Here is a 21,115-nt window from a genome sequence, read left to right as displayed (position 1 = left end):
ATGTCTAGCTTAGTGTGAGACAAGTAAATAAGCTTTCCTACCAACCTTTGATATCTTCCTTTGTCTACTGGTTCTCCCTCTTTCTCTTTAAGTTTACCTCCATCCTCAACAGGGATATCAACTGCTTTACACCCCAACATTCCCACTTCTGATAATAAACCTAGGACATACTTACTCTGGGATAGGTATATACATTTATTTGATCGAGCCACCTCAATCCCTAGGAAGTATTGTAATTTGTAACTTCCCTAGATCTTTAAACTTAAACTCTTTACCGAGAAAGTCCTTCAACCTTTGAATTTCCTTACCATCATTCCCTGCGATGACAATATCGTCCACGTAAACAATTAGAAGTGTGATATTGGTACCTGACTTCTTGACAAACAAGGTATGAACAACATTGCTTTGTTTGTACCCAATAAAGGTCACTGCCTTCTAAAAGCATCTAAACTAGCATCTAAGAGACTGTTTTAACCCATAAATTGAACTCTTCAACCCATAGATTGTTTCCCAGCAGTATTGTCATCAGAGAAACCATGTGGGATTTCCATATAGACTTCTTCCTCTAATTCCCCATGAAAGAAGGCATTTTTTACGTCTAGTTGGTGCAAGTTCCAGTCTTTGTTTACAGCTACAAGCAATAAAACTCTGATAGTGTTTAGTTTCGCAACAGGGGAAAAAGTCTCCTGATAATCTATTCCATATGTCTAGGTAAACCCCTTTGCAACTAATCTAGCCTTCAACCTGTTTACAGATCCATCCATAGTTTGCTTAACCACAAACACCCATTTACAACCCTTGGGTTTTTTTTCCCCAAGAAGGAAGTGTAACTAGCTTCCAAGTATCATTTTTCTTCATTGCCTGTATTTCCTCTACCATAACTGCCTTCCATCTCTTATCAGCATAGGCTTCCTGCCAATTTTTAGGAACAAAAACAGATGATAGAGAGAATATAAAAGCATGGTAAGAGAGAGACAAAGAGTCATAAGAAACATATTTAGCTATGGGATGCTGAGTACAAGATCAAACCCCTTTTCTAACAATAATAGGAAGATCAAAAGAAGATACCTCAAGGGGAACAATAGAATTTGATTATAGAGCAAGGGACTGATGTGGTACCATGTCACTTTTCTCCACCTACTTTGATCGATTGTAATTCTTCCTCTGATAAGTCTGCACCTCCTTATTCTGGTCAATCTTGTTTTGAAAGACCTCAATAATGTGACTCACAGGAGTGGTCTCCCCCTGACTAGGTTCTTCACATGGGTCAGAAAACAAAGGGGGAGAATTAGAGTCCTTAGGTTTACTGGCCGAAGTCTTCCCCTAGTCCGAAAACTCTTATTGAAATCCTAAGTTGTGTTGTGGTAATGTGTGGGAGTCTATGTGTGTGATAGGAAGGTCTAAAGGTGGAAAGAACACCTCCCTTTAAGACTTTCACCCTGGAGAGGTGTATAGTAGGGGCAAGACTTATTAAAAAATACATCCATGGACACAATGGTTTTTCTGGAAGGAGGATGATAACATTTGTACCCTTTTTGAGTAGCAGAATACCCCAGAAATATGCAGCGTAGCTCGCAGGGAGCAAACTTTGGTGGGTGTGATTCTGGCATAACACACATCCAAAAACCTTTGGGGGAATAACAAAAGAAGAGGCTCCCTGAAGGATCTCATTAAGACATTTAAAACAAAGTATCCTACTGGGCATCCTATTTATAAGGTAAGAGGCAGTGAGTATAGCATCACTCCAGTATTGGTCAAGGAACATTTATAGCAATCATAATTGAATGAGCTATCTTTAAAAGATGTGGATTCTTCCTTTCGGCAACCCCATTTTGGGCATCCGTATCAATACAACTAGTCTGATGTATTATGCCAAAGTCAGAGAGATATCTTTGAAATTCACCATCAATAAACTCTGTGCCATTGTCACTGCGAAAAATCTTCACAGTGGCATTGAATTGGGTTTCAATCATATTATGAAAATCATGAAAACATCGAAAAACCTCATTTTTTGTCTTAAAAGGTAAATCCATGTAGAACGAGAGTGACAATCAATAAAAGTAACAAAGTACCTATGACCAGTAATAGACACCTGTTGGCAGGGCCCCAAACATCAGTATGAATTAGCACAAAAGAAATAGATTTTTTATTATGAAGAGAAGGTAAATAAGTAGAACAAGTCTGCTTCGCAAAACTGCAAGCATCACAAAAAAATTCATCCTTGTTACAAGAAGAAACTCAGTTCGGACTTACCTTCTTAAGAGTTCCTAGAGGGGGGGGTGACCTAGCCTACGGTGCCACTGATGAATTTCTGATATTACCGAATGGACCTAATTAGAAGATGCAATCAGAGCATAATTAAATTCTCCAATTGGCTCTAGCAAATAAAGGCCATTGTCTAGTTTACCACATCCAATCTCCTTCATTATTACCAGATCCTGAAAGACACAATAAGATGGTAAAAAAGTCACTTTACAATTCAAGTCATGTATAAGACTACTGATAGAGAGCAACTATAACTCTAACAGGATTGAACTCCTAGGAGAACTCAACCAACAGTAGTCTTCTGTTAGTGTACTTGCCTTGCCAATTAGAGCTTTATTTTCAAGGGATTTGATCTCCCCCTAGTTCTCCATGGTTGAGGCCTTGTGATCTCCTTGGAACTTCATTATAGTTACTATGGGCAGTATTACTGTACTTGTTGCTGACTTATTATGCTTCTGTGGGCTGTCCAAGTGTCCTTCACTGTCAAAAAACTCTTTTAGGTCTGCTACAAGAGGTGGACACTGTAAAGGGAGACTGCTTCTCCCCTTCTTTGAGAGTACTTATTGACTGGGTAGTCCTGGATATAGGGATTAGGGTTGCTTTTCTTCCAAACTTCTTTTGACTTTGCTTGCTCCAGGTCTGTAATCCTGGTATTCAGCTTTGTCAACTGTGCAAACATGTTCTATTGGACCTTCCCAGTCTGTTCCAATATTCTACTGATTTCTGGTATCTCCATGGAACACAAACTCAACGAACTGCTGGAACTGATGGCTTTAATACCACTGATGCAACCCCAGATTTTAAGGTTAGCTTCTAGGATTTCTCATAAGGTTGCAGCCGCTAACTAGGTCTCTTTGAGGTTTTGGCTAGGGTTTGAAGGGGTCTATAAAGCTGCTGGAATGCTGAAACAGGTCTGAAATTAAAAGAAATTCAAATTTTGAATTCTAGGTTAGTCTAAGGTTTCAGTTGGCGTGAGGAAAGGGATAGGGTTGCTGGTTTCCTAAATCAGAAGTGCTTCCTATCTTGTTCCCTCAACTAGAATGGGTTCTAGATACAACAACTCAATAGAATTTAATTTTCTGCAATTCTGGAAATCCCTGCAATTTCAATGAAGAAGATGAAGTGCAGGAATTTTAGATCTTAGGTTTAATGGACTCTTTAGAAGAAATCAGGGGTAGGATGGGTGTAAAATCCAGCCCAAACCTAACCATGACACCCTATTTGTTTTGGGATAAAGAAAGACTTGTTTAATGTTAGACCTTGAAGTCGGACCTTGAAAGGGATAGGGTTGCTGGTTTCCTAAATCAGAAGTGCTTCCTATCTTGTTCCCTCAACTAGAATGGGTTCTAGATGCAACAACTCAGGAATTTTAGATCTTAGGTTTAATGGACTCTTTAGAAGAAATCAGGGGTAGGATGGGTGTAAAATCCAGCCCAAACCTAACCATAACACCCTATTTGTTTTGGGATAAAGAAAGACTTGTTTAATGTTAGACCTTGAAGTCGAACCTTGAATTCAATGTTGTTATCCTTGAAGCCTTAGGAGGCCATGTCCGACCTTTTCCTTAGGGTAGATCCTGTGAAATCCAGCTTATCCTTACCTTGACCCGGCCCGGAATCTGTTATGTTTGTAGGTCCAAAGACCCGAAGTGGGGGAAAAGAGACTTGTGGACCCTTTTGGTTGATGATTTGGTGTCGGAGCCCAAGCCCATGGACATTGACGATAATGCCCCTCACTTGAGAGCATTGTCAGTGTTATTTTTGAATCTGCGCACCGAAGAGGGGTGAATTAGTTGAAATACCAATGAACTCCTGTGCTCAATCCGAATATATTTCCCGAAACTAGACTTCTTGATGGACTTGTAGGAGAAAACTTCACTCAATTTGACCCCATATAGCCCTCCAAATCCCTGTCCGAAGTTGCTGAACTATGTCTGGCAAATCCTGCTTGCGCATCGAAGAAGGTGAGCTTAGTTGGTGGACCTAATGAACTCCCATGCTTGATCCAAAGGTATTTCTGGAAACTAGACTTCTTTATTGACTTGTAGGAGAAAACCTCACTCAATTTGACCTTGTATAGCCCTCCGAATCCACATCCGAAGTTGCTGAACTATTTCTAAAAATTCTGTTGAAACTACTTTGGGTCGATCCTGTGGGTCGATACCATCAACCAAGAGCATCGACCCAACAAGACCAGATTCGAATAAAAAGGTGCTTTTTGGATATTCCTTCCTCCTTTTAAGTGAAACCTCGAACCTAAAACATTATTTCACTCATTTCAACATCTGAGAACGTGGGAAAGCTCCTCTAAGCCTCCACCTTGGCTTGGGTGTTGATCTTCTTCAAGAATCCTTTGTCTCTCTTCTCTAATCTCTTCTACAAGGTATGACTCCCTCTCCTAGTCTCTTTCTCACTCATCTTCACTCTCATTTCTGATGTTGGGACCATGGCCAAGGTGCTGCAACCTTGCAAACACCTTGCCATGAGTCTTCTTTACCTCATACATTAATGTTTTCAACCATCTTGCTATGTTCCACTTACCTCTTGATCAATTAATATACATTTCCATGATTTGTTGCTTACCAACTTACTTTATTTATCAAAACTGAGATGAAGCCTATGATTAACCTAATCTATACCTTGCATATGATTTCAATATTGCTCCTAAGTTATTCCCTACCTAATCCACTATGTTTTCCCCCAATTTGCATTAAGAAATAGCCAATGCCATGATTAAAAACTCTTGAACTTGATATGCCAATTTGGGGATTTCTAATTTGACCATTGGATGATGTTAATTCTTTGATAATTAGTGTCTCTATATTGTGTTTAAGCTGCCCCCCAAGTTTCGTATCGATCCGAGACCCGGAAGACCAACTTTGAGCCAAAACCCAACTTGCTGTCCGAGACCCTTTGGGTTGAAACAGTGGGTCGATACCATCAACCCAAGGTATCGACCAACAGTGTTGCTGTCAACAACTTTTGCCCAGTTTTGATTCGTTCGATCTCCGATTGTTCTGATTTCTTCTCTAATCCTTCATATATGTTTGTTTAGGGTCTTAAGACTAATTGGGGCACTTGCTTGTGATCTTGGACCATCTTCCTCTCCAACTCAAGGTAAGGATAGTTATCGCCATAATTACATAGGATGCGTGGTTTTTTACTTGATGTTCCTAACCTAGTGAATATAGTCTCTATCTCATATTCTTACCATTTTAGACTTGCTACATATGTCTTATAACAATAGCATTGTGTTTATATTAGTTTTATTACAATGCCTTATTATGTCTATCAATTTCAATATATGATGAATCATGTCAATGTTATGAATTGAATTTTTGCTATGATGTTGTATTTTGTGAATTGATATGATGGACTTGGGCATATGATTGCTTAAGTATAACTTGGGATTGATGAGTACCCTACTGGTGCTTCTGTCCTTGGATATCGGAGGGAATAGTAATGGGATGTTCTCCGAAGATGCCCATCGACGCTTTCCCGAGTTATTGGATGACATATATAGGACTTGTCTAGTGGTGTTTGGCTAGGATGTCCCTATCATATCAAACCCGAATCGGAAGGGCATTGAGACCGAACAACCCGTGGTAGTAGTGGATTTGTGGGCGCTCAAGACCGGTAACCATCCCGTGAGAGGACATAAATTGCATTGCAGATACCCGAAAGGGGCCATTTATTGGTAGGGTTGCAAATGACTAGACTTGGGCTCACGGGCACTCAAGACCGGTGAAATGATCCGTGAGGGGATGTGAGAGCTTCCCGTCTACTATTTGTGGATGACCAATAGGGTTGATGAGTCCGGTGGGTAATATCCGTGACTCTAGTGTGAAGGATACCGAAAAGGATCCCGAGAGGGGAGGAATGGACGTATCTGGAACTGACATGATATGACTAAGTAGATGACTTGCATTGGGCTAGGCTTTACCTTGACATGCGCCAATACTTAGACCAAATGGTGATGTGAGAGAGTGGTGACCGAAACCCCCAACCATGGATTTGTCCGAGAGGGATGCAGGACCCAATTCCCCCCCGGTGATGAGTGACTGAGACTACCTAAAGAAGAATGGTGCTATGACTTAAAGCATGTCTACCCTAGATGACCAGCATACTTAAAGTTAGATTCATGTTTGCATCATATATCTTATATCATATTGCATCATGCTATGTTGTGCATCATATGATTTATGTTATTATGGACTAACTTTCCTTGCTGAGTTCTTTTGAACTCACTCCTTTTTGCAACATATTTTGTTAGACTTTTCTGCAGGTACTACTACTGTTGACTGTGATGGTCAACACTTTGAGGACTAAGTTGGTGACTTATACCACTTTGGCTACGGTGACTACATCTGTGAAGGTTCAAGACTCATATTGTCAGGAGTAGATCCGGCCTGGCTTAGTTTCTTATGATTATGTTATTGAGGAGACATTGTATAAGTTAGAAGAAACTGTAACTTAGTTGCTTACTTTTTATTCCCTTCTTTGGAGATCTGGTTGTAATCTTTACCTTATTTCGATCTACCTTCCGCACACGTTTGTAGAGTATATTTCCCCTATACTCTATAGTTGTCTTTTGATTTGGTACTTGTTATTCCGCACTCTGATGTTCTTTGTGATCCTTTTGTGATCATTTATTAACTTTTATTATTAGATTACTTGAATACCATTATTTGTTCTTGCTTTTGATTATATTATTGTGCTAAGTGGATATGATCGTTCCTAAACTGGATCTGTTGGGTTGTGGATCACTCCCGAGTAACCCAGATAGGGTACCCCTGGGTGGATTCGGGGCGAGATGTGACAATGGGTTCCAAAGCCCTAGGTGATTCCAAATAGGGTATAATGGGGGCTTTTGGGGGTGGGAAACAACAAGTCCTAAATGGGGTTGGATAAGGTAGTGCAAGGAAGAAGAAAAAGGAGGGGGGGGGGAGGCTACAGCGGGGGAAGGGCTGGAGATGCAGGGGAGGGGACTGAGAAGTTTCTAAACTTACTTGTGAGTAGAAGATCTTGCTGAAATTGCAGCTGAAGGAGAAGATGGAAACTCAAAATTGTAGAAGAAAAGAGCTCACGAGTTCCTAAGTATAATAAGACTAGGCTATAGCCACTCAACCCAAAGTAGACTCAAACAATGAAACTTGGTTCCTAAGTAAGCAACAGAAACTAGGAGTCAACTAAAATATAACCATAGAACAAAATTCGACCGAAACTAACGAAATTTTGGTCGAAATGCCTGCATATTTACAAATCGAAACGAAATACATGGACAGGCACAAAAAGTGTCATGTATCGTATCATATCGTATCGATCGAAATTTCGGCCCGATACTATATCGAGCTGAAACGACACCAATGCATGTTATAAAGTGTCCATTTTCGAAATCTTTTTTGACCTTTCGTCATTTTCGGCCATTTTGACCCCTATCGCCAGCAACATTTCGACCCTATTTTGATTTTTTTTTTAATTTCTCTTGCTTTCATCCCTCTTTTCACCTAATTTCTACAACTCCATTTCATTCAAAGACTAGATTTGTTCCTCAATTTGTGTATTTTCTCAAATCTTGCAAAGTGAGTAACCTGCTTCCTCATTTTTTTATTTTTGTTTTGTTTGTGCCTTAAATCTTCTTGGATTGCTTCCAAATTTTAAGTATGTTTACTTTAGAGTGTTGATCTATGAATTTGTAGCATCAAAATTAATTTTTGATTCTTCCTACTATTTTTTTATTTTTCTGTTATTAAAAATTATTTAGTAAATTACGTATATTGCTAAAAATGTATATGTATAGTAGATGTATGAGCTTCAAATTAATGTATGTGAGAGTTGAGACAACATATTGTTGTGATGGTGTTCAATCAATTTTTTCTGTTAATTATGTAATTTTACTGTATTTAATACATATTTAAATAATAATAATAAATTAAATCTTAAGAAAAAACTAATTAATTTCTATTTTAAATTTAAAAATAGGAGTCTAGTGGAAGCATGTAAGCAATTTTTGGAGCATGTTGTGGAGCTTTTAAGATAGTGTGTATTTTATATATTTTTAAATTATTTATATATTAAAAAATACATATATATATATATATATATATATATATATTATATATATTTTACCTTTTTTTTTTTTTTGTATATTTAAAAATAAGAGGTTATTATTATAAGCATGTATGTAATTTTTGGCATTAGGAATAAAAAAGCTAGTTTTAAGGCATGGCAAAGAACTAAAGATGTTGAGGATCTTCATAGGTATAGGTTGGATAGAAATGAAGCTAAGAAAATTGCAGGAAAAGCAAGGGAAAGGAAATATGAAGAGTTGTATAATAAATTGGGCACAAAGGAAGGGGAAAAATCTATTTATAAGATAGCTAAGATGAGGGATAGGAAGAGTAGAGATCTTGACCATGTTAGATGTATTAAAAATGGAGATGGTAAAGTATTAGTTTGTGAGGAGGATATTAAGAAAAGATGGGAAACCTATTTCTCTAGTTTACTAAATGAGCATTCTTCAAGCACTTATGTTTCGGACGATTACACTTTTCACCAAGGCACCAAGGTCCGAACTTATATACGTAGAATTTCGATGTCCGAAGTATAAGAAGCTTTAAGGAGGATGAAACTCGGCAAGACACAAGGTCCTGATGAAATCCCAATTGAAGTATGGAAGAGCTTAGGAACCCATGGACTAGTTTGGTTGACTAAGTTGTTTAATAAGATTATGAGCACAGGGAAAATGCCAGATGATTGGAGGAGAAGTGTTGTAGTTCCAATTTACAAAAATAAAGGAGATATTCAAAGTTGTAATAACTATATGGGCATTAAATTGATGAGCCATACGATGAAATTATGGGAGAGAATAATTGAAACCCGTTTGAGACACTTAACTACGATTACGGAGAACCAATTTGGGTTTATGCCAGGAAGATCTACAACGGAGGCTATTTACTTAATTAGGAGACTTATGGAAAGGTATAGAGAATGTAGGAAAGATCTTCATATGTTATTTATTGACCTAGAAAAAGCTTATGATAGAGTCCCTAGAGCGTTAATTTGGCAAGTACTAGAGAAAAGAAGTGTTGCAAGTAAATATATAGATATAGTTAAGGATATGTATGATGGTTCGGTGACTAGTGTTAGAACAGTGGGGGGACAAAGTAATGAATTCCCGATAACAGTTGGGCTACATCAAGGGTCAACTTTAAGCCCATATCTATTTGCACTGGTAATGGACGAATTAACCAAAGACATTCAAGATGAGGTCCCCTGGTGTATTTGCGGATGATATTGTGTTGATTGATGAGACCCAAGTGGGGATTAATACCAAATTAGAATCATGGAGATTAGCTTTGGAATCAAAAGGCTTTAAACTTAGTAGATCGAAGACAGAATATTTAGTTTGTAACTTTAGTCATGATCGACCAGATGATGAGGTGGTGATACTTGACGATAAAGGGATTTCTCAGAGTGATTGTTTTAGGTACCTAGGTTCAATCATAAGTAAAAGAGGTGATTTGGAAGATGAGGTTTCCCAAAGAATTAAAATAGGGTGGATGAAGTGGAGGGGTGCGTCCGGGGTCTTATGTGATCGGCGTATTCCATTAAAGCTTAAAGGAAAATTTTATAGGACCGTTGTTCGACCAGCTATGATGTACGGTGCGAGTGTTGGTGCTGTTAAAAAGAATCATATAGATAAACTCAGTGTAGCAGAAATGAGAATGCTAAGATGGATGAGTGGCAAAACTAGGATGGATAAGATAAGAAACGATCATATTAGAGTTGGGCTGGGAGTTGCTCCCATAAGTGATAAGCTTAGAGAAAGTCGTTTGAGGTGGCACGGCCACGTTCAACGGAGACCTATAAATGCTCCTGTACGGAGAAGTGATATAATCCATATTGAAGGAACTAGAAGAGCTAGGGGTAGACCTAAGATAACCTTAGGAGAAGTGGTGAGAAAGGATATGTATAGCTTAGGCCTTGTATCTAGCATGGCCTTGAATAGAACTGATTGGAGGGCAAGAATCCATGTAGCCGACCCCATTTAGTTGGGACAAGGCTTATTGTTGTTGTTGTTGTTGTTGTATGTATGTAATTTTTGGAGCATATTGTGGAGCTTTTCAAGATACCTAGTGTGTATTTTTTGTATCAAACATTCTCTTTCAAAGATGTTAGACATAGCTTGGCAATATAGGAGGGCACTAACAACTGATAGGAGGAAGAGCGAATGTAAAAACTGCAAGAAACAAATAGGAGGTGGGGCCACTAGACTGAAGGTGCATCTAGCTGGTGGAAACAGGGATGTAGTAGGGTGCCAAAAGGTGCCCGTACAGGTCAAGAAGGCAATGGCCTCATATATTAGGGGGTAAAGCAAAAGAGGAAATAGAAGAGAACACAGAGGGAGGAGTTCGAGGATGCATGCTTAGATGACCTTCCAGATCCCGAGGATTATGGTCTAAATGAGCCAGGAGAGTATGAATGTGACCTGGACCAGAGGCCGAACAGATCAAGAGGGCGATGATGATGAGTAGGGAGCAACAGAGGATTGATGACATGAGGAGGCCAGTTTTGAGCGAAATCGCAAGGCCAAATTTCGACACCAAACCCCTTTTTTCCCATTTCTCTTGCATTCTACCCTCTTTTCACCTCATTTTAACAACTCCTTTGCATTACTTCTTCAATCTTGCTCCTCCATCGTTGAGTTTTCAAAAATCAAAGAAGGTAGTTAACAAATTTCTCCATTTTTTTTTTTTTTTTGTTTATGGCTCAAATTAACTTAGATTGCTTTCAAATTAAAGTATGTCTAGTCTAGATTGTTAACCTATGAACTTCTGGTGTCAAAAAAAATTTTTTGGTTCTTCCTAGTATTTTTTTATTTTTCTGTTATTAAAAATTATTTTGTAAATTATATATATTGTTAAAAATATATATGTATACTTGTATAGTAGATGTACGAGCTTCAAATTACTGTATGTGAGACACCATGTTGTTGATTCAAATTTTTTGTTGTTAATCATCTATTTGTACTTTATTTAATATATGTTTAAATATTTTTTAAAATATTTAAATATTAAAAAAATACTAATTAATTTATGCTCTAAATTTAAAAATACGAGAGTATTAGTGGAAGCATGTATGCAATTTTTTGAGCATGTTGTGGAGCTTTTTTTAAGATAATTAGTGTATTTTTTATATATTTTAAATTATTTAGATATTACAAAATACTAATTTTTTTTTTTTTTTTTTTTTTTTAAAATAGGAGATTATTATTAGAAGCATGTATGTAGTTTTTGGAGCATATTGTGGAGCTTTTCAAGATAATTAGTATGTATTTCTTGTATAAGACACTCTCTTTCAAAGACGTCAGACATAGCTTGGCAACATGGGAGGCCACTGACAATTGATAGGAAGAAGAGCGAGTGTAATTACTGCAAAAAACAAATAGGAGGAAGTGAGGGAACTAAACTGAAGGTGCATCTACTGGGCGAAACAAGGATGTAGTAGGATGCCAAAATGTGCCCTCAAAGGTTAAGAAGGCAATGGCCTCATACTTCGCTGGGGAAAGCAAAAGAGGAAAGAGAAGAGAACACAAAGGGCAGAGTTCGAGGATGCAAGCCGAGATGATCTTCCAGAGACGAGAGCAGGATTTTGATATAGAGGAGCTAGGGGAGTATGGATGTGACCTTGACCCAGAGTCTAAACAGATCAGGAGGGCGATGATGATGAGTAGGGAGCAGGTAAGTATGGGAGGCATAAGCAGCTCCCAAGTCCCTATGAGGAGGAGTCAAATTGTGAGGCAAGAGGTTCCTATCCCACAGGCCCCTACAAGGGGTCGAGTTTCATCAGCACATGCTACAAATCCGGATCTGGAGATTCTTTGCAATGATTCGGCCCTATTTGTGAGGCCCGAGCATAAGCAGAGAAAGTTGAAGCACTTATGGGGAAGTGCGAAGGAAAAAGTGGGGATGGCTTTCTCCAAATGGGCTTATTACCATAGTATTCCAACACATACAGCCCAAGGGCCCTACTACAGGGATATGATTGAGGAGATAGCAAGGGTGGGAGTGGTGTACAGGGACCCACTCCACATGAGATATATAATGTCTAATTGCCTAAGCATAAAGAGAACTTAAATGAGTATATTAAGGGATTAAAGCCCATGTGGGCTCATTATAGATTGACTGTGATGGTTGATGGTTGGACTGGTCCCACTAGACAGTCCATCATCAATTTCATGTTGAATTGTGATGGGAGGACAGTGTTCCTTAAGTCAGTAGATGCATCCAGTGATAAAAAGGTGCAAAATATATTTATAAATTATTAAAGCAAGTGGTGAAGGAGGTTAAGTAAAAAATGTGATACAAATTGTGACTGATAATGGCTCCAACTACAAGAAAGCAGGGTTGAAGATGCAGGAGAACTCCAGGTATCAAAAGATTCAAAACATATAGTATTATTTTCATTTTTTTAATACATATATTTACATTACATGTACATTTTATGACTTTGTATTGATGCCTTGATGGATGGACAGATATAAGCTTTTTCGGACTCCATATGCTACTCACTGCATTGACTTAATGCTGAAGGACATCGGAAAGGTCAAGCTTATGAAGAAGACCGTGGAGCAAGCCCAACAAGTTAGCACCTTCATCTATAACCACACATATGCATTAAAGATGATGAGGGACAAGTGTCAGGGTGACTTAGTGAGGCCAAGCATAACCAAATTTGCTACTAATTTGATAGCACTATAAAGCTTTGAAAGTAAGAATACTGGCCTTAAGAGCATGTTTGCATCAGAGCAATGGTTTAGTTGGGAGGGTTCTTCATCCGTGGGAGGAAGGAGAGCACAGTTGACCATACTCGATGAGACTTTCTAGCATAATGTGAGGATAGTGGTGAATATGCTTAAGCCTGTTGTGCACGTGTTGAGGATGGTAGATCAGCAAAGAAAACCTACTACCACACATATTTGTTGCAGTAGAGAGGATGAAGCAACAAGTTGCTTAGGTCCACCCACATGGCAGCAAGAAAGTCCTCGAAATCATCCAAGTTAGATGGCAGTCTATGTTGCAGCATCCATTGCATAAGGCTAGTGAGTTGTTAAGTCTAGTATTCAATTTAATTTTCATTATGTTATCACACTATTAAGCATTAACTATTCCCTTTTATGACATACTTTTTCTTACACAACATACTTTTTAAATCCCAAGTACCATTACAAGGATAATCTTGGGATGAGGCAAGATTTGATGGATGTCGTCCAAACTGTAGTGGAGAAGTTGGAACCGGATCCATCTAAGCAAACAATCATCCTTATGGAGGTGAGATAGTGATTTGAATCATTTGATATTCACAATTCATAGTTTTATACTAAGTCATTAACCTAGTAACTAGTTATTGTTTTTTCTCTTTATATATTAGATAGATAAAGGCATTTAGGGATGCCACTGGGAGCTTCGATCATTCCGTGGCCGTATTGGGACGGGAATCCGCCCTTGGGGGTAAGTTCATTCATTTATTTCATTATATATTTAGTTATTATATTCTATCTTTAATTTAGTTATTTAAGTATTAAAATGACTTGGAGTCTATGTTTGTTGCAGCTGAGTAATGGTTGCAATTTGGACATGACTCACCCCACTTAAGTGTGATTGCAAACAAAGTGCTCTCCAAGACATGTTTTGCCATTGGCTGTGAGCGAAACTGGAGCACCTTCAACCTCATTCACTCGAAGAGGCACAACCGATTGGGTGTGAAGCGTCTAGAGGACCTTGTCTACATACAGTATAATATGAGACTGAGGGAGGATCATATCCACCCAGAATGAGGATTTGATTGTCTAGTCCGACACTGAGGATGATGTGACTCAGGCCTCCAGCGATAATGACGATGGTGATGATGATGATGGAGGGGATGAGGAGGGTGTTAGACCTCGTGATCAGGATTCAACTAATCCTAAGGACACATCACCACCACTAGCAATACGTGAGAGTCAAGGGGGGAAAACGACCACCGAGATTCACAGGCGAGAGTCAATTCACCCACACGACACAGGATTCAGACCATATTGGAGCTGCATCTTAAAGACAAAATGTTTCCTGTACATATTCGAGGAAGGGGAAGGGGAGACAACACGACTATAGCACAGAGGACACACCATCATATGGGTCCTACCGTCCGGCTGATGCTGAGAGCTTGGTGGGATCTATGAGATCGATGATCATTGATGATTATAGAGACTCCTCCACCTCCAGAGGATACAGATGGCATAGGCCTGTAGAGTCCTCATATGATACTGTTGTGGAGAGTATTAGTTCTACTATGTCAACTTATGGAGCTTAAGGTTATGGACCATTTGGTGTACCTCCCAGCTATTAGATTCAGGGTCAGCCCCTAGTGGACCCTTATGGTTATGGAGCAGCCTATAGAGGTTATGGAGTCCCTCCCATTGTCATTTATCGGAGTCAACCATTGGAACCTTATTGTCAGTATGGACCTTATCCTTATGCTGACAGCCAGGGTGCTCCTTCATTTGTTGAGCAGATCTTCCACTCTATTCCATAGCCACCAGGCCCACCACCAAACTTTCCATATGCAGTTGAGCCAGTTCCTTATTTGTAGATTCACAACTTCCCACAGTTATGAAATCTTGGGCATGTGGATGAGGCCACGTATAAAGCTGCAGTTGCTGACTACGTCGACAACTATATAGGGCAAACATCATGGGACTTGTATTGTCATTTGTATGGGGTGCAGACGAAAGAGGGAGACATTGAATAGGTTAGACTTGTAATTAGTAACATTCTCGCTTCTTCTCATATGTACTATATACTTGGATGTTACATTTTCAATGGTTTTTTTCGGTAAACTAATAGTTCTATAGTGTTTATTATGCTTGAAATAAGTAGTATGCAAGAATCCAATTCATTTTGAGTCCATATGAGGCTTGAAATTGAAGTTACAATTGTCAAAAAAAAATGTCCAGCTTCGGTCGAAATTTCGACTGAAACATAGGAATTTTGGCCTTTTGCAAGGTCGAAATTCAGTTTCGACCGAAATTTCTTCCTTGAATAGAACTTGACTAAAATAAAACTATCCTCAAGATAAGTTTTCTAATTTAGTAAACCCTATATTAACAAATCATACTAACAACCAAACACCAACTTTAACTAAAAAACTAGGACTTTAAAACAGGAAATAGAAACAGATTTAAAGATCAGAAATTAATCTGCACTCGATCGGTGGAAAATGACAATTTTGCCCCTGGTAAGATTCAGCCACCCCCTAGTTTGGGCCTTCTTCTGGATGGGCTCGGGCCCTCTTCTTGGCTCTTTGGGCTGACTGGAGGCTGGTTACATCAATGATCGTTCCCTAATTTTTCCCTTTTCAAAAATTCAACCCATATCCATCATAAGATCCCTTCTTAAAACCAATTTCCCTTCCATCACATATTTGTCAAATCGTATATTATTCTTGGGTATCTCAAACCTTCCCTTGGGTAATTTGCTAGCAATCCTAACGTGCCCCTAAGGTTTTCCCGTAGTTACAAAGACATCCACAAACATCCCCAAATCTTCCCATAATTTTTGCCCTTATTTGCTAGAAGATTTTGGGTGAATCTTTAATTCCAGGGAGTTCTAGAAACCCTAACCCTAGAATCAGGTTCACATCACTTACTTGAGGGCAACTGATGTGGATCCAATTTTGGATGAAAACACCTTCCGGTAGGTGCCACAGGATTTCAAAGCCCTGAACCACTCATGCGCACTTCTAGGCTGCAACTCTCAATAATTCTATTATAAAACTGAATTGGATTACAAACAAATATTTGAATTTATAATCTAATACTGAGACTCCTACTTTGGTTTTTTATAAGAAATTCAAATTGACTTCTAATTAGGACTCTAACATAAACTACGACTCTTAAATAACTCCAGTATTAGGACTTCAAATAACAAAACAAAAGTAGATAAGGACTCTCCAAAATTAGCTAGAATTATCCCAACTTAATCAGCTCAAATTAGGAGTAGATAATGACCATAATACCCCTTCAGGGTTTCGGCCCCCAGTGCCGCAAGCTGCTAATGGGCTTGGGTGCTCTTTCGGGCTCCTCTTTGACTGGTTACATCAATGGGCACGACAATGTTAGTCGTCGAAGAAGTTAACTAAACAATCAATGAGAAAGGTGGACACATAAGTGGCCCTTATTTTCTAAAGAGGGAAAATGCTTGATCAGGTTTTGGGATGAACCACCTAATGAAGTTACACGAACAAGAGTGGATGAGCTTCTTGCTTTATTATAAAAAAATAAAAAAATAAAAAAAAAAAACACTAAGAGGACAGATCGTTACCTCTTTTTCATCGATGGATGAAACTGAAGCAGCTATCAAAATGGCAGGCCATGCATCCGATCCTTGGTATCTTCTAGACGAAGTACAAAACCAATTATGTAGCTTAATGATCATTGGAGTAGTTGGAATAATGTCATCTCTAACGAATAGTTTGTAACCCACATCTTGACATAGCCTCAAGGAATGAGGGCCAGTTTTTCCAAGATCATTAGATGGTCAGCAGCAAAGTAAACTAGGGTTGACTAAATCAAGCTATGTTTAGGGCTAAAATAGAATTCTGACTTGGAAGTTGAACTCTTAGCCTTCTTTTCTGTTTTACAAATCTGAACCAGTTTTGCAAATATATTCTCTATCCTTTACTTTTGGGTAGGAGAAATTGCTGAACTGCACTTCTCAAATCTAGGATTAAGGGTTGGGGTTTAAAAGGGATTCGAATGGGTCTCTGTCTTGGGGTTCAACGGTTTTCCGGCACAACTGGTTCAGGCCTCTGTAAGCTTAAAACAGAAACAAAATTCAGGTCCAATTTATTGTATTAGGGCATATTAAGTACCTGAATGCTGGAATTTCCCCTTGATTGCTGAAATTAAGGTTAGGTCATTAGACACTTGGATTAGGGTTTGTTAGGGTTTTGTTAAGAGTTCTTGGGTAGGCAGTAAAGGATCAGCATTTAGGGTTACAGAATTAAGGTTAAGGTGTTAGGGATCAGCATTTAGGGTTACAGAATTAAGGTTAAGGTGTTAGGGTTTTAGAAAGGAAAATTAGGTAGTTATGCTCTTATGGAACTTGGGTTTCGAAGATCTAGGGCTTAGGATTTCTGTCTTGGGATTAGGGTTTAAGGTCTAGGTTTGGGTATCTAGGATTAGGGTTTTATAGTTTTAGAGTTAGGGTTCTAAGGATCTAAGGTTAGGATTTCACAGTTTTAGAGTTAGGGCTTGGGAATCTAGGGCAGAAGGAAATTAGGGTTTAGGAAGGGTGAAAAGGGGGATTGACTGACAGTGGAGGAATAGGGATAATTAATCTGCCATGGTGTAGGATTCCGATGGAGGGATGAAGAGTGGAAGTGGAATGGGATAAGTGCTGACTTGTTGCCTACCCATAAGTCAAATGATGACTGCAATGATGATGGAGTAGTGAACGCAGGCAGCAAGCAATGCCTAAGGAGAATCCGTCAAGCAAAAATCCTAGGTTGCATACTCGATCACATGGAGTTCCTTACCTGATTCAGGTCCAGCAGCATTAGAAGCATAATTTGGTACCAAGGGTATTTTGACAGCCCTACTTTAATCTAGCTGGGCATAATTATGATTAGGAGTTTGTTAAGAGTCCAAATCTGTTTTGAAATTATCATTTGAGTCAGTCTAGGTTGTGATAAGAGTGAGTCCTATTAAGATGTGGCACATCTCGTGAGATATTTGATCGAGATGGCTTTTTAAGCAAAAGAGGTTGAAATTTTGACCAGCCTTCTTTGAGTGATATTCTCAACCCCAGTTCTGATTTTTGTGATCTTGGAGCTGATCTTCATCATTTTCTGCATACTTTTGTGTGGATTTTGCCAGAAAAAACATGCATCAGGTGTTCCGGCTCAAGACTGAACAACAAACGAAATCCCGAGAACCAAAGTGATATAAGGCCTCAACTAGCTGTGTGTCAAGGGGAAGGTCGTCGGCAACAAAATGTAAAGCAAGAGCCATACCCAACGCATGGAAATAATATATGTTGAACATCATGGGATGATCTATGAACTTAGTGTCAATCAGTGTGGATGGGCATGGAAATATAACTAATTTACATTTGTTAAAATTCATGTTCCAAATTTCCGGTTTTGCCCACATAGAGCAAGGCATGTGCCAATCAAGAACACCAATTTGGCTTAGATTTTAGGCAAAAATGACAGTATCATTCTTTTTACTGGCCTCAAATTAGGTTGGACACCAAAAACTAGGCCAAAAGAACCCCAAAAACCCACCGAAGCATTCAATCGAAATAAAATTGAAATTTTTTTTTTTGAAATTTTAGTTATCTTGGCCATCTTGACAGACGGCGAGATGGAGAGAAATTTCGAACTATGTCCATAACTTAGCTTCTCTTAGCTTCTCCAAACTCTGAAGTTTATTAATCAATTTCAACTTGTGTTTACAAAGAATGGAAGCTTTATTTTGTAGCCTCAAGAAAAAACAATAAAAGGACTCTAAGTTGGAAAACCAAATAGAGCTCCTAATTAGCTAACAGTTCTAACTTAAATTACTAATGGACTTTAACTTGATACGGAACCTTCATAACTTACTCTAGAGGACACCAATTCAAATTCTATGAGCAGATGGTTGTTCCTTGCAAGGACTAAGACAACTCTACTGGACTCCTTTACAAACTAGGAATCCAACACAAACAAGGACTCTTCAAGTATTTGCAAAATATGGACTCAAATAAGAAAACAAAAATAGATATAGGGTCTAGACAACAAATTGGACTCAATGGAACTCAGACCTAGACACCACAAAAATGTACTGAAATACCCTTAAACTTGGACGAATTTACTGGGGTTGCAGGTAGGGCTGTAGCGTGTTGGTTAACCCCTTGGTCCCTCATTTGGTAGTCCTAGATTTAATTTCCATCAAGGCATCAACCCTCTCTGTCTCCCCCCCCCCTGCTTTCAACCCCTTGTTCGTTATTGATCCAATTCTGGTTGTTTTTGAGACTCTTTTGACTCCAAAACCCCCTCCCATCCGCTTTGGAGTCTAAGAAGAAGTAATTGCACCACTAGAGGTTGCAGCCAATTCAATGAAGGTTTTGTAGTCCGGTTTGTCAAGTCCTCAAGGAAGGATAAGAAAAAAAATTGAAGAATCCTTTTCCTTGAGTTGTCTTAGCCTTGGCCTAAGTTCTTTATCTGCTTCCTTCCTAGGCTTGGTTTTTTATTTGTAGCTTCTCGGCTTTGGTAGGGCTATGGCCCTCCTCCTTGATGTTCCCTCCCCCCACCCCCTTTCCTTTCCTTGTGGTAATGACTTCTTTATTCATTCAAAAAGGAAGTATATCAAGATCAAGTATTTTAAATCACATCTATAAATTTTAAATATACAGGATAAAAATAAATATAAATTAATAAGTTTGAGAGAATCGAGATAGTTTAGCCTGATGACTTCATATCATTGTACTGTATACTTAAAACCTCCTTTCTGGAGTGAACTAAGATTACTTTCCTGGTTATAGAAAAAGGCATAAGCTGAAACCAAAACTGACCTGTATAATTGGATATTTTCTCTCATCTGGACTCAAGAACATGCCAGAACTTGTTCGAACTTCACTTCTAATTCCCTGGATGTGACAATGAACAAAATTACTTGTGAAACAGAACTCAAGAAGACTAAACTTGATAAAAAAAAAGGCTAGTTCTCATTAGTAAGTTTAAATTTCCCAAAGAAGTTGATCCTAAAAAAGCTGTTAGTAAGGGGCGGGGTGAATATGGAAGAGTTCTAATTAAATGTTGATAATGACATTGATTCTTACAAAAGAAACAACTTACTTTATCAGGATAAGGCTATAAAAAAAATCTATTAATAAGTAAATGATACTGTACAAATAACTATCTGTGCGAACTGGCACACATACCTTCCCAGTTTTGGTATCCACTACAGTTGAAATCTGAAGGCGAGGACGTGCAATTGCTCTGAGATAATCACATTCCTGCAAACATCAGAATCTACTCATTTTCCAACTCCAGATAGAAAGACATCCTTATAACTCATATGGATGAAGGACATCCCTATAACTCAAATGGATGAAGAAGTCAAGCAAATGATTAACAGTGGAATGATTACACAAACAACCATGGAAACTAAATATAGGTTTGAAACTGCAGATTAGCAGCTAACCAAGACAAGTTGAAAGGGGGAGATTAAAAACACGATTTTACCAACTTATTTTAAATTATATTTAGGTAATTTATAGGCTTTGACTTGAACACCTATATAAATTCATTTTATCCCCATTGAAACTTGAGGAAACACTGGTTAAGGAACTTACTTTTCCCAAATATCATTTCAATTACTTCAGAAAGTTATCATAAATAAGCACTCCATCTACTTAAGCCAAATAAAAATAGTTTAAAAAAAAAATCCTACAAGGATAAAAAGCCTATTAAGATATCTGTGATTTACCACTTCAGTGATAACCCTACTATATGGAGTCCACCCAAGATTGGATAACACCGGGTAATGTCTTAAAGTTTAGTGGTGTGAGAACTCTGAGAAAGAGAGTTATTTCTAATGCTTTTCTGCTTGAGATAGCTTGGTTAAGGATGATGTGTCTTATTTTTCAGGGCATGCTGTTCAAGGGTAGAATAGGAGGATCTCAGAATCCTAGTTTCCTTTTTGAACTTTCCTTTTTAATTGTTTCCTAGTCTAGTTGTAATTGATGGACTGTAGATCCTATTGAGTTTCCTACATAAATAAAGCATCGGCTGTAGGATGATTACACAAGGTGTAAGGCCTCCTA

At 38.5% G+C, this 21,115-nt stretch overlaps 1 protein-coding gene across 2 annotated transcripts in view; it reads right to left on the bottom strand.

Annotated features, from left to right (window-relative positions):
* The window catches only part of LOC149022142 (prolyl 4-hydroxylase 1-like), an 85,515-nt gene that overhangs the window by 11,491 nt on the left and 52,909 nt on the right, over positions 1-21,115 (bottom strand). For both annotated transcript variants that reach the window (XM_089150313.1, XM_089150312.1), the window contains 2 exons: positions 20,231-20,305; positions 19,862-19,936 (listed from right to left, as the gene is read on the bottom strand). In XM_089150313.1, the coding sequence (XP_089006439.1) occupies positions 19,862-19,936; positions 20,231-20,305 (150 nt within the window). The remainder of the gene's footprint in view (positions 1-19,861; positions 19,937-20,230; positions 20,306-21,115) is intronic.

This window comes from Hakea prostrata, chromosome 3 (assembly GCF_041222555.1).
Source record: "Hakea prostrata isolate BN-2017 chromosome 3, UWA_Hpros_2, whole genome shotgun sequence".
In the NCBI taxonomy this organism is placed as follows: Eukaryota; Viridiplantae; Streptophyta; class Magnoliopsida; order Proteales; family Proteaceae; genus Hakea; species Hakea prostrata.
The sequence above is the reverse complement of the archived record's forward strand: the minus strand, read 5'-3'. Positions and strand labels throughout refer to the sequence as shown.